We start from the raw sequence: 15,939 nt of genomic DNA on the forward strand, positions 1-15,939 counted from the left end.
TTGTTGAATTTTTTGCCTCTTTTTTTTAAGACAGTGCTTCATCGTAAATAACTCCATCATCTGCAAAAATTGCGAGGTTACTGTAATATTGTACTGTATGTGTTACACCTAACAACTAAAATACTCTCTTTGTTCCAGAGTGCGGGTTGTAAACGACAGTGAATGTATGGGTTTACATCACTATGCATTTCACAACTGGAGAGCAGTATCTGAACCAGGAACTCCAGAATGTGAGGCCAGTATCTCACTGAATGAAATGCCATGTAAACATACTCTTTACGCAATTCAACGTTTGCTTTTTTCTTCTAGAAAGAAGGAATAAGACTAAAAATGTAGACGGATTTCTTTAGTCATTTTTACAGCGTCTCTTTAATAAATTTACACTGGTTAAAGGGGTGCAATGGTTAAGGCGTGAACTTCAGATCTCTGTCTGCTTATTCAGATTTAGGCTTCTCTCCATTTGTTTAGACCACTTATAGGGTGAATGTAGTTCCTTGGCCGGCCGTTGTGGCCGAGCGGTTCTAGGCGCTTCAGTCTGGAACCGCGCGACCGCTACGGTCGCAGTTTCGAATCCTGCCTCGGGCCATGGCTGTGTGTGATGTCCTTAGGTTAGTTAGGTTTAAGTAGTTCTAAGTTCTAGGGGACTGATGACCTCAGATGTTAAGTCCCGTAGTGCTCAGAGCCATTTTTTGTAGTTCCTTGGGAAAAATGCGGGATATTCTTCCCCATCCTTCTAATTCAGGCTTGTCGCCGACTGGAAATGTTTCCTTCCTTTCCTTCTGAACAAAGTTTCCGGATTTTTGGCTTTATAACACTTCGCTTGGTGCGTTAATTTGTGTGATAGTTTTCAGTGGTGTCTACAATTCTCGTAACGGCTTCTTCTCTTCTGTTACAGAACATGACCAGCGAATTCTCCTGGAGCATAGCAGTAATACGCTGGTGAGTGAAGGTTGAGGACGAAAGTAACTTTCACATGAAGTGCCACTGACAAGTAAAATAGCTCGATGAAACTTGGTCCATACGTAGAAACAACTGCTACAGTATGCTATAGACGGTAACTCAAAAGAATATTTGGTGAGACGAACAGGAAGTACACGTTGTTTAAAGAGAATAACTAATGTAGGTTAATTCTTAGAAAGAAGAAGACAGCAACCAGCCACTATTAAGTCTGCTATTTATTTAGGTAAATAGCTGCGTTACCGGTTTCGAACTGGTAAGTTCACCATCAGACGGCTGTTCACATGATTTTCAAGATACACTTTACATTATCGTCCATTTTCGATTTTTATTCTTCCACTGTGGCGAAGTATTTTTTGGTGTGTTGTTGCCGCCGAAAATTCGGCGCGATTTTGTTGCGAAGTTGCAGGATTGTATTTTTCGAATATTCCAAAATATATCCAACACTTATGTAATTTGTACATCACCACATTGTGCGAAGCACCACACACACATACACACACACACACACACACACACACACACACACACACACACACACACACACCAAAAAGAATTTGCCACATGTGAAGTTATCACAAAGAATGCAGATTTATAAAATCATGAGAACAGCCGTCTGATGTTGAACTTGCCAGTTCGAAACCGGTAACGCCGCTATTTATCTAAATAAATAGCAGTATTAATAGTGGCTGGGTGCTGTCTTCTTCTTTGTAAGAATTAGCCTACATTAATTGTACACAGCCACGGTCTCACCATGTCAGTTTTAGACCATAATCAAACTGAAGTCACATCGCTTCATTATCGTCCCCTGGATGATGATGATGATGTTTGGTTTATGAGGCGCTCAACTGCGTGGTTATCAGCGCCCGTACAAATTCCCAACCTTTTCTCAGCCCAATCTCGCCACTTTCACGAATGAGGATGAAATGATGAGGACAACACAAACACCCAGACATCTCGAGGCAGGGGAAAAAAATCCCTGACCCCGCACGGAATCGAACCCGGGACCTTGTGCTCGAGAGCGAGTTCGCGACCGCGAGACCACGAGCTGCTCGTCCCCTGGACATAACAAACAGGGGAATATAAGGTGTATGATCACCAAGGACGGCAATTCATGCTCTGCAACGTGCTTGCATGCTGACCACACGGATGATAAGGAGTTCTTGTGATACGACGTTCCATTCCTCCGCCAGCGCCTTTGACGACTGATGGGTGGTCGTCTACAGACGTTAAAGTAACCTCTGGCGTGCCACAGGGGAGTGTTATGGGAAAATTGCTTTTCACAATATATATATAAATGACCTAGTAGACAGTGTCGGAAGTTCCATGTGGCTTTTCGCGGATGATGCTGTAATATACAGAGAAGTTGCAGCATTAGAAAATTGCAGCGGATAGGTACTTGGTGCAGGGAGTGGCCACTGACCCTTAACATAGACAAATGTAATGTATTGCGAATACATAGAAAGAAGGATCCTTTATTGTATGATTATATGATAGCGCAACAAACACTGGTGGCAGTTACTTCTGTAAAATATCTGGGAGTATGCGTGCGGAACGATTTGAAGTGGAATGATCATATAAAATTAATTGTTGGTAAGGCGGGTGCCAGGTTGAGATTCATTGGGAGAGTGCTTAGAAAATGTAGTCCATCAACAAAGCAGGTGGCTCACAAAACACTCGTTCGACCTATACTTGAGTATTGCTCATCAGTGTGGGATCCGTACCAGGTCGGGTTGAGAGCGGAGATAGAGAAGATCCAAAGAAGAGCGGCGCGTTTCGTCACAGGGTTATTTGGTAAGCGTGATAGCGTTACGGAGATGTTTAGCAAACTGAAGTGGCAGACTCTGGAAGAGAGGCGCTCTGCATCGCGGTGTAGCTTGCTGTCCAGGTTTCGAGAGGGTGCGTTTCTGGATGAGGTATCGAATATATTGCTTCCCTCTACTTATACCTCCCGAGGAGATCACGAATGTAAAATTAGAGAGATCGAGCGCGCACGGAGGCTTTCTGGCAGTCGTTCTTCCCGCGAACCATACGCGACTGGAACAGGATAGGGAAGTAGACAGTGGCACGTAAAGTGCCCTCCGCCACAGACCATTGGGTGGCTTGCGGAGTATACATGTAGATGTAGAATGCTGAACGCTGAGTGTATCGCTTGCAATGACTTGAAGGTCAACACGACCACGCAACATTATACCTCCTCACACAATGACACAACTATAAGAACCATCGTGTTCTACAATTCTGGACGTACCCTCATATGGCGAGAGGTGAGAACATATAATGCACCCAGGAACATTGTCGAACAAGATCGCTTTGGTTGTCCAGGTGTTACGGTGTCGGGAGGCATACTGTTAACTGAGCGTACTGACATCTAAATCTTTGAACACGGTTCACTCACCCGTCAATGCTAATGTGTCACTGTACTCCTTCTTGACGTGCAGGGGTGCATTCAGCCCTCATTTCATTTTTTTGGGTGACAATGTGCGGCCGTATCGAACAGCGCAGGTAAGGGAGAGCTTTGAAAGAGAGGATATTCGTTGACTGCCCTAGCCTGAACTGTCTTTCAACTTACATCCCATCGAGCACGTCCACCTGCAACAACGGCCATCAGCAGTTGTCAACCGCACTGATGCAGAAATGGAACCCCCTACTACAAGAACTCCTAAGCAAACTCTTGGCCAGCGTGACAGCACTGTGCAGAGCATGCATTGACGTCCATGGTAATCACACACCCTATGAAGAACCATTTCCCGCCTTTTGTAAAGTCCAGGAACCATTATGAATCGCTGTGACTTCACTGTAATTATTGCCTTTGAATAAACGTGTCATTTCACTTTATCTCACTGTATACTTATTTCAGTTACCTTCTCTAATATACTGCAGCTGTTCTTTCCATGTACGCTGCAGGTTTCATTGAGCTATGTTATTTGGGAGGTCAACGGCCTTGCTGCAGTTGTAACACCGGTTCCCGTCAGATCACGAAGTTAAGCGCTGCCGAGCGGTGTGCACTCAGCCCTTGGGAGGCAAGCTGAGGAGCTACTTGACCGAGAAGAAGCGGCCGGCCGGGGTGACCGAGTGGTTCTAGGCGCTACAGTCTGGAACTGCGCGACCACTACGGTCGCAGGTTCGAATCCTGCCTCGGGCGTGGATGTATGTGATATCCTTAGGTTAGTTAGGTTTAAGTAGTTCTAAGTTCTAGGGAGCTGATGACCTCAGAAGTTAAGTCCCGTAGTACTCAGAGCCATTTTGAGAAGTAGCGGCTCCGGTCTCATAAACAGGTATACGGCCGGGAGAGCGGTGTGCTGACCACATACATACACCTCCATATCCGCATCCAGTGACGCCTGTGGGGTGAGGATGGCACGGCGGCAGGTCGGACCCGTTGGACGAAGTTTTTTTTGTTATTTGGGAGTGACACACCACGTGAACGTTACTTTCGCCCTTAAGTTTTGCTCAGCAGTGTATAACCATGTTCATGTACAGTTTAGTCATAGAATATAACATATCCCCGAGAATGCATATTTTTTATCACCAGCATAGCAAGTGTATGCTCTATAATGCCAATGACAATTTTTACATGAAATTACGGGCCAGTAGCGCAGTGAGATATCCGCACGCTTCTGCAGTGACGTATTCTCGATGGCAACCAAGCCACGCAGCTTAAATTAGTTACAATTGTAAAAAGGGAGAACGCAAAAAGCCTCTTGTTGCCCTGTTATTAGCATGTCGACGCACTTGGTACATTGAAGGAGCGAGAGAATGAACTAGCTATAAAGGCTCTCTGGACATAGTGACTCAACGCAGACTTCTACCAGCGCTACATCAACCGGCAATTTACAACCGGCGAATAAGAAATCTCTTCATTCGATTTGTAAGTTAAAATCCACCCGAGATTCCTTTTTTAATTAATGTAGATACAGCGATATGAAATCCTATGATCGTCTTTGAAACTGTGTATACAGTTCTCAGACAACTGTGTACAGGACTTGCCTCGCTTTGGGTAGCTTGTGTTCACGGCTACAGGAACGCATCTAGCTACAGAATTAAAATAAATTAATTTCGAACATCGATGGGGAATTAGACGTTTTTAATGTACCCTCCTGCTAAAAAAAAAAAAAAAAATGGTTCAAATGGCTCTGAGCACTATGGGACGTAACATCTGTGGTCATCAGTCCCCTAGAACGTAGAACTACTTAAACCTAACTAACCTAAGGACATCACACACATCCATGGCCGAGGCAGGATTCGAACCTGCGACCGTAGCGGCCACGCGGTTCCAGACTGAAGCGCCTAGAACCGCACGGCCACACCGGCCGGCCCCTCCTTCTCCGAGACAAACGCAGGATAGTTAAATTCCTATGAGTTTTGTTACAGGCTGAGGAGAAAAAGTATAAAACCAGCTTGCTTCATTCTTCGTGACGTTCGAGATGAGTGTAGGCGTAGCGAGAATGCAACAAATCCGAAATATTCAGCTATTGCAGTATATTGCACCAGGTGCCACAATTGACCCATGAAATACGTTCGTCAAACCGATAGGAATTTTGAGATCAGGTTTCGTGAGCATTTGAATTTTACGCACTTGAGGTCAGCATTAAGTACAAATGGACACGGGTACAGAATTACCAATTGGTCCAAAGCTTCATAAATTTTTCATCGCCAGAATGAAGGTCATACTTTGAATATACTTGAGGAAATTGACATTCTGCGGGTTGGTAACCGCCGACTGGAATATACATTAAACAGCAAAACGGAATTAAGACACCGAAATGTACAGTACTTGCTAATGTCGACAGTCTTCATATCAATAAATAATTTTTACTTGCCGTGTTTATGTATTATCAAATTACTTTCGTATATTTTCGTTACTTTTTTTTAGTATACCGCTATGAATGTATGGACGCGTCCCGACATTCGGGTTTTATTAAATAGTTTCTTTCTGTCATCTTGTCGCGCCGCCTATTCCCGGGTTGCTTCGCGCTTGCCTGTCAACTCGTCACTTGTCCGTCTGCTCAGTATTCAGTTGGTATCGCCTCGTTCTTATTCTCGCCGTGATACGTTTGTAGCATACGGTAACAGCTAGGGTTTTTATTCTTCGATTTAGTTTGTTTACCTTGCTACTCATTTTACCTTCTGCTCGTTTATTTTCGTTATGGTCTTCTGTATCATATGGTTTTAGTGTACATTTCATGGTCGTACACGATATTTTGGTTATTTCCTCATACAACAGACTTTTACGAGTTTTATCCAGTCCTTGATCTGACTGATAAAATTTTTATTGTATGACTCTCCGTGTTTCTCCTTAGAACTTGAGTCATTTACTATGACCGTCTCCTTCATTCCGCCTCTCTTATTTTGACTCCCGTTCTTTCAAGCACGTTTTAATACAGCATTACTGAGCGTGAATGAGGGCCTCCAATAATCTCTACATTTTGCTGTAAATGGTTTGAATGTGAGTATTCTGCTTATTGTGTACCGATTCTCTTGAGGTTTGTTGTCCCTTTCGTATATTTAGTGTTTAAATAGCATTGAAGTTACATATTGCTTTCACTGTAACTATTGCAAAAATTTTTAAAATTTTTTCCTCCATCTGTTTTTTCTATTCAGTTGTACTTGATGATGCAGCTTTAGTGCTGCGAAACCGGTTGCTCTAATAAATGATTATTCAACAGCTGCTGCCGCTTTGCTTGGTAAGAATATATTCTTACAGCTGATTACTAACAACACAGTGCGTTCGGAAATTCCGGTTACGAACTTCAAGGACTTGTAGAAGGGAGTGAGTACATAATAGCTTGAATAGGAAGCCATGTCCAGAAACCTACTGTTTCCTCGGTATAGCCGTCTGAAAATATGTTTGCTAGGTAGGTATGCAACAGGGTGGTCATGGTGGGGGGAGAGGGGTGGGGGGTGGGGTGACGGATCGGTTGATGTCATTTGGTGTCTATCCTACCTCTCTGACCTGGTTCGAGCCTCATTTTCGCCACAATTGCGCAACGGCTTCGAGAGAGGGTACCTTCGCCGTTAAGAGGCGTGACGTTAACAGGTTGACGCCGCACACCCGAATTGGAAGAGGCCGCAAAGTATCACGTTGAAGAGTATCCGTCAACAAGTACACGACCAATTGCTTTGGCTTTTAATGAGTGGAACTGTAAAAAAATGTTATATACTTGGTCACGCCTAATCAATTACTTGTAAATGTGGTCGCGTCACCAACGTGTTTTCAAATGAGTTCCAATTCAGAATATGATCTGCTCATTACACTCTACAAGTCTAGACGTTTGTAACGGGAATTTTGGTACCACTTGCATAAAGAGTGTTGCTAATGTACAGAAAGATAAAACCTATTTCTCTAAAGAAAAAACATCGTTTGGATCACAGCTTTTCCTTACCAGTTAGCAGTTTAAAATTGCGTTGCAGATCATCTTCATGTCAAAGATGGGACAAGAACAAGGACAACAACAACGAAAATTACTCTTGATACTACCAACTTGACGCTCAAAGACTGCACAGATAACAAAATATTATCAAACCACACATACCTTGTGCCACATAGTGCAGTTCGGCAACATTGGTATAATAATTTTTGGTGCCAAGTATCTGTCGGTTCATAATATTTTGTTGTTATTTGTACATACTTTGAGCGTAGTGTTTGTAACATCATAATTCCGCAATTTTTATTGTTGTTGCCTCTTTTCGTGTTCCAGCTTAGACCTGGTGATCTGCAGCACAGATAGAAACCGATAGTCGGTAATAAAAAAATGTACCCTGCCGGTGTTTGTTTATTTATTATAACAAAAGAGCCGATGGTTCCTAAAACTTGGCATTAATTATGAAAGACTACTAGGGTGTCAGATCGCGTCATGTCCGTCTTCAATATCTTTTAAGCGATCGACGGTTTCGACCTATCTGCTGTGATATCCCTCAGGGTCTTCTGGTGTTCACTGTCGGGCAGTGTTCACGTGTCTGCGAACTCTAGAAGATTTTGAAGAAGACTCCAGCTGAAGGGTCAAAACGTCTATTGCGTAGACGAAATTGAAGTGTAACAGACGCGGCCTAAAATCCTAGAAGATTTTACCTTCAATGACCGTGACCACGAAAGTCTTCAGGCTTGAATAATGCACAGACAAACCGCCACATGACGTGTGTTATTTGATTTACTGATTAGTTTCACTCAGCAGGTATGAGAATCCTCAAATATTAACTGGCCTGGTCCCAAAACGTTAACGTACGGTACTGCAGTGTCTACGTCTACATGTACATCTACATATACGTCTACGTGATTACTCTGTTATTCACAATAAACTGCCTGGCAGAGGGTTCAGTGAACCACCTTCAAGCTGTCTCTCTACCGTTGCGCTCTCGAACAGCACGCGGGAAAAACGAGCACTTAAATTTTTCTGTGCGAGCCCTGATTTCTCTTATTTTATCGTGATGGTCATTTCTCCCTATGTAGGTGTGGTGTCACCGCCAGACACCACACTTGCTAGGTGGTAGCCTTTAAATCGGCCGCGGTCCATTAGTATACGTCGGACCCGCGTGTCGCCACTATCAGTGATTGCAGACCGAGCGCCGCCACACGGCAGGTCTAGAGAGACTTCCTAGCACTCGCCCCAGTTGTACAGCCGACTTTGCTAGCGATGGTTCACTGACAAAATACGCTCTCATTATCCGAGACGATAGTTAGCATAGCCTTCAGCTACGTCATTTGCTACGACCTAGCAAGGCGCCATTATCAGTTGCTATTGATCTTGTTAATCACGTACCGTCAGACCGACGTTCACCATTAATGGATTAAAGTTAAGTATTCCACCAGCTACGTCCGTTTTTTTCTAAAGTCTAAATTCCTTGTCCTGTTCCAGATCTCACGCCAGCCTGCATGAGATAAAACGCGTGCCTTTCGGCTTCCTCTAGATTCCTGGGTTGGCTCTCCTGCCAATCCACAACAGTAGGTGGGTGCCAACAGAATGTTTTCGCAGTCGGAGGAGAAAACTGGCGATTGAAACTTCATCAGAAGATCCCATCGCAACGAAAAACGTCTTTGTTTTAATGATTGCCACTCCAATTCACGTACCATGTCTGTGACACTATCTCCCCTATTTCGCGATAATACAAAACGAGCTGCCCTTCTTTGTACTTTATCGATGTCATCCGTCAGTCCCACCTGATTCGGATCCCACACCGCACAGCACTACTCCATAATAGGGCGGACAAGCGTGGTGTAAGCAGTCTCTTTAGTAGACCTGTTGCACCTTCTAAGTGTTTTGCCAGTGAATCGTAGTCTTTGGTGTGCTCTACCCACAATATTATCTATGTGATCGTTCCAATTTAGGGTATTTGTAATTGTAATCCTTAAGTATTTAGTTGAATTTACAGTCTTCAGATTTGTGTGACTTATCACGTAATCGAAATTTAGCTGATTTCTTTTAGTACTCATGTGAATAACTTCACGCTTTTCCTTATTCAGGGTCAATTGCCACTTTTCGCACCATACACATGTCTTATCTAAATCATTTTGCAAGTCGTTTTGATCATCTGATGACTTTACAAGACGGTAAATGACAGCATCATCTGCAAACAATCTAAGACGGCTACTGAGATTGTCTCCTATGTCGTTAATATAGATCAGGAACAATAGGGGGCCCATAACACTTCCTTGGGGAACGCCGGATATTACTTCTTTTTTACTCGATGACTTTCCTTCTATTACTACGAACTGTGACCTTTGTGACAGGAAGTCACGAATCCAGTCGCACAACTGAGGCGATACTCCGTAGGCACGCAGTTTGGTTAGAAGACGCTTGTGAGGACGGCGTCGAAAGCCTTCTGGAAATCTAAAAATATAGAATCAATTTGACATCCCCTGTCGATAGCACTTATTACTTTACGAGTATAAAGAGCTAGTTGTGTTTCACAAGAACGATATTTTCTGAATCCGTGCTGACTATGTGTCAATAAATCGTTTTCTTCGAGGTACTTTATGATGTTTCAATGCAGTATATGTTCCAAAACCCTACTACAAATCGCCGGCCGCGGTGGTATCGCGGTTCTAGGCGCGCAGTCCGGAGCCGTGCGACTGCTACGGTCGCAGGTTCGAATCCTGCCTCGGGCATGGATGTGTGTGATGTCCTTAGGTTAGTTAGGTTTAAGCAGTTCTAAGTTATAGGGGACTGATAACCACAGCAGTTGAGTCCCATAGTGCTCAGAGCCATTTGAACCATTTGAACCTACTGCAAATCGGCGTTAGTGATATAGGCCTGTAATTCAGCGGATTACTCCTACTTCCCTTTTTGGGTATTGGTGTGACTTGAGCAATTTTCCAGTCCTTAGGTACGGATCTTTCTGTGAGCGAGTGGTTGTATATAATTGCTAAATATGGAGCTATTTTATTAGCATACTCTGAAAGGAACCTGACTGGTATACAATCTGGACCGAAGGCCTAGCCTTTATTAAGTGATTTAAGCTGCTTTGTTACACCGAGGATATCTACTTCTACGTTTCTCATCTTGGCAGTTGTTCTGATATATGACGCAATGTTCCCTCGGACATTCATGCATATCCGAAGGAATATTGCATCGTACGTCTGACAACAGGTACTGCACTATCGTATGTATGCGCCAACACTGGGCAGTCAACTTTCAACTAAAAATGTATACATAATGGATGTACAGGTGCAGTTTGTAGACACATGGTTGACGACATATGGAAGTTTGCGTCTGGCTGTGAAACGTGCTCGGACAGTCTAATGGTAAGACGACCGTTCGCGATAAGCGGGAAAACCAGGTTCGAGTCTCGGTTCAGCACAAATGCCTGGATTTGCTTAAAAAAGAAGATCAACAAATATACCGGCAAAATAAATGACGAGGGTGGTTTCTCTGCGTCTGTAAGGTGTCAGGCAAATCCAACACCTTCCATGAAAACCCTGACATGATAGCAAATCCGACATTATGTCACATAGTTCCGAAGAAATCCTGACATTAAATTAACCAAAGTAATACGATCAACGAGTGAGCAAATGGAATACCACAGACTAACACAAGAACGCCTAAATGCATGTCATACCTTCCCACCGTGAAACAGACGCAGTTCCGAGGGGAGAAACGACAACAGACGCCGAGAGCAGAACCATGTTAAGCTAGAAGGCCCTACGATATGGGACGGACACCCACATCGTCGGCCGACCGCCAAGACCACCTGCCAGCCCATGTTAAGAGATAGAGCCCTCCAGAAGAACAGTATAGATCTTACGATAACGCTAAAATGGCCACACCAGCTGCAAGTTTTAGCGTGAGACTATACGCGTGTCTGTTTCGTTGCAAACGTTAAAAACATTGCCCCACCACGAAAAGTATAACGTTTCTCATTGGATAGACAGAATTTTTGTAGGCGGAGCTTAAGGTTAACATTGAGACCCTGATTGGTCAGTTAAAAACACAGCCACATACCTTTTTCTTAAACCAGCTTTGGTAAATTGTAGTAAGGAGAGGTTAGAGAGGAGTTGCTTCCTAGATGGCGAGGTGTGTGGAGCTGCGCCGCCCGCCGCCCTCTGATACTGCCTAATCAACGACAAGGTAATGAACGCACGCGATGCCACATGAGAGCGCATAAGCCTTCACTCAGAACTGCAGAAGTCTCATCTGTTACACCCCCTTATTACATAATACTAGTGTCGATCGTCAATTGAACTTCGTGGTATTCACATTTGCTATTAGGAGTTAAAATCTGAAACGGGATGATTTTTTGGTTATATAGTTATTGAGAAACCACATCAGCCACTGTAATTTACGACAAGTTAAATAAGTAATTAAAGATAATTGAGGGTCACTGTAGACCATTTTTGATAGTTTTCTCTTTTATAAAGTTCATTTAAACCTAGATTATAGATGTGATATGGCATAGGTCATCCTTCGATCCATTATAGAACTTGGAAACCCATTCAGGGAATATTCGTTCACATTTTTGTTGAACGCAGTTGGTTTTTATCATCCTGTATTAAAATATTTCCTTTTATCAATAGTGAAATTTATAAACAATGTTTTGTGAGTAGAATAAAAATTCCAATGGTTAACTTAACTGCTTTTTCGACGTTATTTTGCCAGCTAACTAAAAATAGGAAAGCCTTCAACCCCTTCCACTAAATTTAATTAGTATTAAGATTCTTTTACAGTGAGTGCAGTGGAGCTGACGCTGAAATCATTAAGTATTTGATTATATCATCGCTAGTCTGACTGAACTCTTCTGAACTCTACATGTCATGTGTGGTCTGGCGTCTCCTTACCAGCAACAGGTCCCAGGTTCAAACTAGTCAATTCCGTAAAAAACAAGCTCAGAGCGTCGTTGCGCGAAAGTGGTAGGGAGACACGACTTAGAACAAACAGACACCACGGAGAATGTTAGACGTCTATTGCAAGCGAGACGACGCATGGTCCAGAATTGCAGTCACTGTGATCTGAAGATGTGAAGAAGGATTGTGGCACTTACCAAGCTCTGACCGTGCGGGCAGCACTTGGGCAGGCAGTAGTGGCTGGCACAGTATTCCTCGGCGTCGACACACACCCTGACGAGGCCGTCACCGGCGAGGCAGCGACCCACGCCCTCCGGCAGCGGCTGGTCCTCCGGCACGTCCACCAGCGCCCCCTTCTCGCAGTTCTCCGGCACCAGCATCGTGCTCGTGTCGGGCAGCCGCTCGTCCGTCGAGTTCGCCAACATAACGTCCCAGTCGGTTGTGACGTCCTCGAAGACGCCGGATACCGGTCCAGAGTCTTCCGCGTAGCCCCAGGTCACGGCGGCTTCACTAGTGGCGCCGACACTACCGTTGGAAGAGTTCTCCACAGTTTCCTCCTCTCGTCTGCCGGACGAGGGGTCACTCTGCAGTAGCGTGACGTCGGTTGTGGGAAGCGGCTCCGTGGTATATTCGCCAGGCGCCGCGGTGAGGTTGAGGAAGTCATCGCCGGCGTCCGTCGTGTGGTTGGCGTCGGGCACGCACGCCCAGATGGTGGCGTCATAGCTGAAGCTCGGCGCGCAGCAGCTGCCCACGGGCTGCAGCGCTGCGGCGCGTGCTGCGAGGGCGATGGCGAAGGCGAAGGCTAGGGCTACCAGGAGCGGCAGCCGCATGCTCCGCTGCCCGCAGACCGCCGTCTGTTCACTGCTGACCGGCCGCCGGGCGCTGCACTGCCGCGCGCCGCTCTCCGGGTTCCGGTTGTGCCACGTCGCGCATGCGCACCGCCGCGGGAATCCCTCTCGCCGACCCGCGTCGTTTGCACGCTCGCGTGACGCGCTGCCCTCGGGCGCCAGCTTCCAGCAGCCGGGTGGGTTTGTTTCTCGGCCAGACGCGGCTCTTTCCACGCGGATCGTTTTCGCCCGGATTTGGCAGCATTCCAAAGGAAATCGAGCAACTCCAAAGACCATTAATCCTTCGTCTGCGTACTTTACAAGCCGTCGTCACGTGTAATGTTCGGACGAACAAAATACCCGGTGACGATAGCTATCTACATCTACATTTACACTCCGCAAGCCACCCAACGGTGTATGGTGGTTCAAATGGTTCAAATGGCTCTGAGCACTATGGGACTCAACTGCTGAGGTCATTAGTCCCCTAGAACTTAGAACTAGTTAAACCTAACTAACCTAAGGACATCACAAACATCCATGCCCGAGGCAGGATTCGAACCTGCGACCGTAGCGGTCTTGCGGTTCCAGACTGCAGCGCCTTTAACCGCACGGCCACTTCGGCCGGCTGGTGTATGGTGGAGGGCACTTTACGTGCCACTGTCATTACCTCCCTTTCCTGTTCCAGCCGCGTATTGTTCGCGGGAAGAACGACTGCCGGAAAGCCTCCGTGCGTGCTCGGATCTCTCTAATTTTACACTCGTGATCTGCTCGGGAGGTAAAACTAGAGGGAAGCAATGTATTCGATACCTCACCCAGAAACGCACCCTCTCGAAACCTGGACAGCAAGCTACAGCCGGCCGCGGTGGTCTCGCGGTTCTAGGCGCGCAGTCCGGAACCGTGCGACTGCTACGGTCGCAGGTTCGAATCCTGCCTCGGGCATGGATCTGTGTGATGTCCTTAGGTTAGTTAGGTTTAAGTAGTTCTAAGTTCTAGGGGACTGATGACCAAAGCAGTTGAGTCCCATAGTGCTCAGAGCCAGCCAGCAAGCTACACCGCTATGCAGAGCGCCTCTCTTGCAGAGTCTGCCACTTCAGCAGTTTGCTAAACATTTTATAACTTCCACGATATCGATATATATGGTGTTACAAAAAGGTACGGCCAAACTTTCAGGAAACATTCCTCACACACAAAGAAAGAAAATATGCTACGTGGAAATGTGTCCGGAAACTCTTACTTTCCATGTTAGAGCTCATTTTATTACTTCTCTTCAAATCACATTAATCATGGAATGGAAACACACAGCAACAGAACGTACCAGCGAGACTTCAAACTCTTTGTTACAGGAAATGTTCAAAATGTCCTCCGTTAGCGAGGATACATGCATCCACCCTCCGTCGCATGGAATCCCTGATGCGCTGATGCAGCCCTGGAGAATGGCGTATTGTATCACAGCCGTCCACAATACGAGCACGAAGAGTCTCTACAATAGGTACCGGGGTTAGGTACACAAGAGCTTTCAAATGCCCCCATAAATGAAAGTCGAGAGGGTTGAGGTCAGGAGAGCGTGGAGGCCATGGAATTGGTCCGCGTCTACCAATCCATCGGTCACCGAATCTGTTGTTGAGAAGCGTACGAACACTTCGACTGAAATGTGCAGAAGCTCCATCGTGCATGAACCACATGTTGTGTCGTACTTCTAAAGGCACATGTTCTAGCAGCACAGGTAGAGTATCCCGTATGAAATCATGATAACGTGTTCCATTAAGTGTAGGTGGAAGAACATAATGACGAAACTAAAATGAGCTCTAACATGGAAATTAAGCGTTTCCGGACACATGTCCACATAACATCTTTTCTTTATTTGTGTGTGAGGAATGTTTTCTGAAGGTTTGGCCGTACCTTCTTGTAAAACGCTGTATATACAGGGTGAGTCACCTAACGTTACCGCTGGATATATTTGGTAAACCACATCAAATACTGACGAATCGATTCCACAGACCGAACGTGAGGAGAGGGGCTAGTGTAATTGGTTAATACAAACCAAAAAAAAATGCACGGAAGTATGTTTTGTAACACAAACCTACGTTTTTTTTAAATGGAACAGCGTTAGTTTTGTTAGCACATCTGAACATATAAACAAATACGTAATCAGTGCCGTTTGTTGCATTGTAAAATGTTAATTACATCCGGAGATATTGTAACCTAAAGTTGACGCTTGAGTACCACTCCTCTGCTGTTCGATTGTGTGTATCGGAGAGCACCGAATTACGTAGGGATCCAAAGGGAACGGTGATGGACCTTAGGTACAGAAGAGACTGGAACAGCACATTACGTCCACATACTATCACCTTTTTATTGGTCTTTTACACTGACGCACATGTAAATTACCATGAGGGGTGAGGTACACGTTCGACGGGCGTTTCATAGGACGTGGAGGACGCATAAACTGGCCAGCCCGTTCTCCTGATCTTACACCTCTGGACTTCTTTCTGTGGGGTACGTTAAAGGAGAATGTGTACCGTGATGTGCCTACAACCCCAGAGGGTATGAAACAACGTATTGTGGCAGCCTGTGGCGACATTACACCAGATGTACTGCGGCGTGTACGACATTCATTACGCCAGAGATTGCAGTTGTGTACAGCAAATGATGGGCAACACATTGAACATCTATTGGCCTGACATGTCGGGACACACTCTATTCCACTCCGTAATTGAAACTGAAAACCACGTGTGTACGTGTACCTCACCCCTCATGCTAACGTACATGTGCGTCAGTGAAAAAGACCAATAAAAAGGTGTTAGCATGTGGACGTAATGTGCTGTTCCAGTCTCTTCTGTACCTAAGGTCCAACACCATTCCCTTTGGATCCCTACG

The 15,939-nt window shown here is 45.3% G+C and overlaps 1 protein-coding gene across 1 annotated transcript in view; it reads right to left on the reverse strand.

The window, feature by feature from the left end:
- Positions 1 to 13,101, reverse strand: part of LOC124592796 — a 687,654-nt gene extending 674,553 nt beyond the window's left edge. The window contains exon 1 of the mRNA XM_047131870.1: positions 12,433 to 13,101. Within this exon, the coding sequence (XP_046987826.1) occupies positions 12,433 to 13,065 (633 nt within the window). The 5' untranslated portion in view covers positions 13,066 to 13,101. The remainder of the gene's footprint in view (positions 1 to 12,432) is intronic.
- Between the last annotated feature and the right edge of the window lie 2,838 nt (positions 13,102 to 15,939).

The sequence above is a fragment of the Schistocerca americana genome, chromosome 2 (genome assembly GCF_021461395.2).
Source record: "Schistocerca americana isolate TAMUIC-IGC-003095 chromosome 2, iqSchAmer2.1, whole genome shotgun sequence".
NCBI lineage: Eukaryota > Metazoa > Arthropoda > Insecta > Orthoptera > Acrididae > Schistocerca > Schistocerca americana.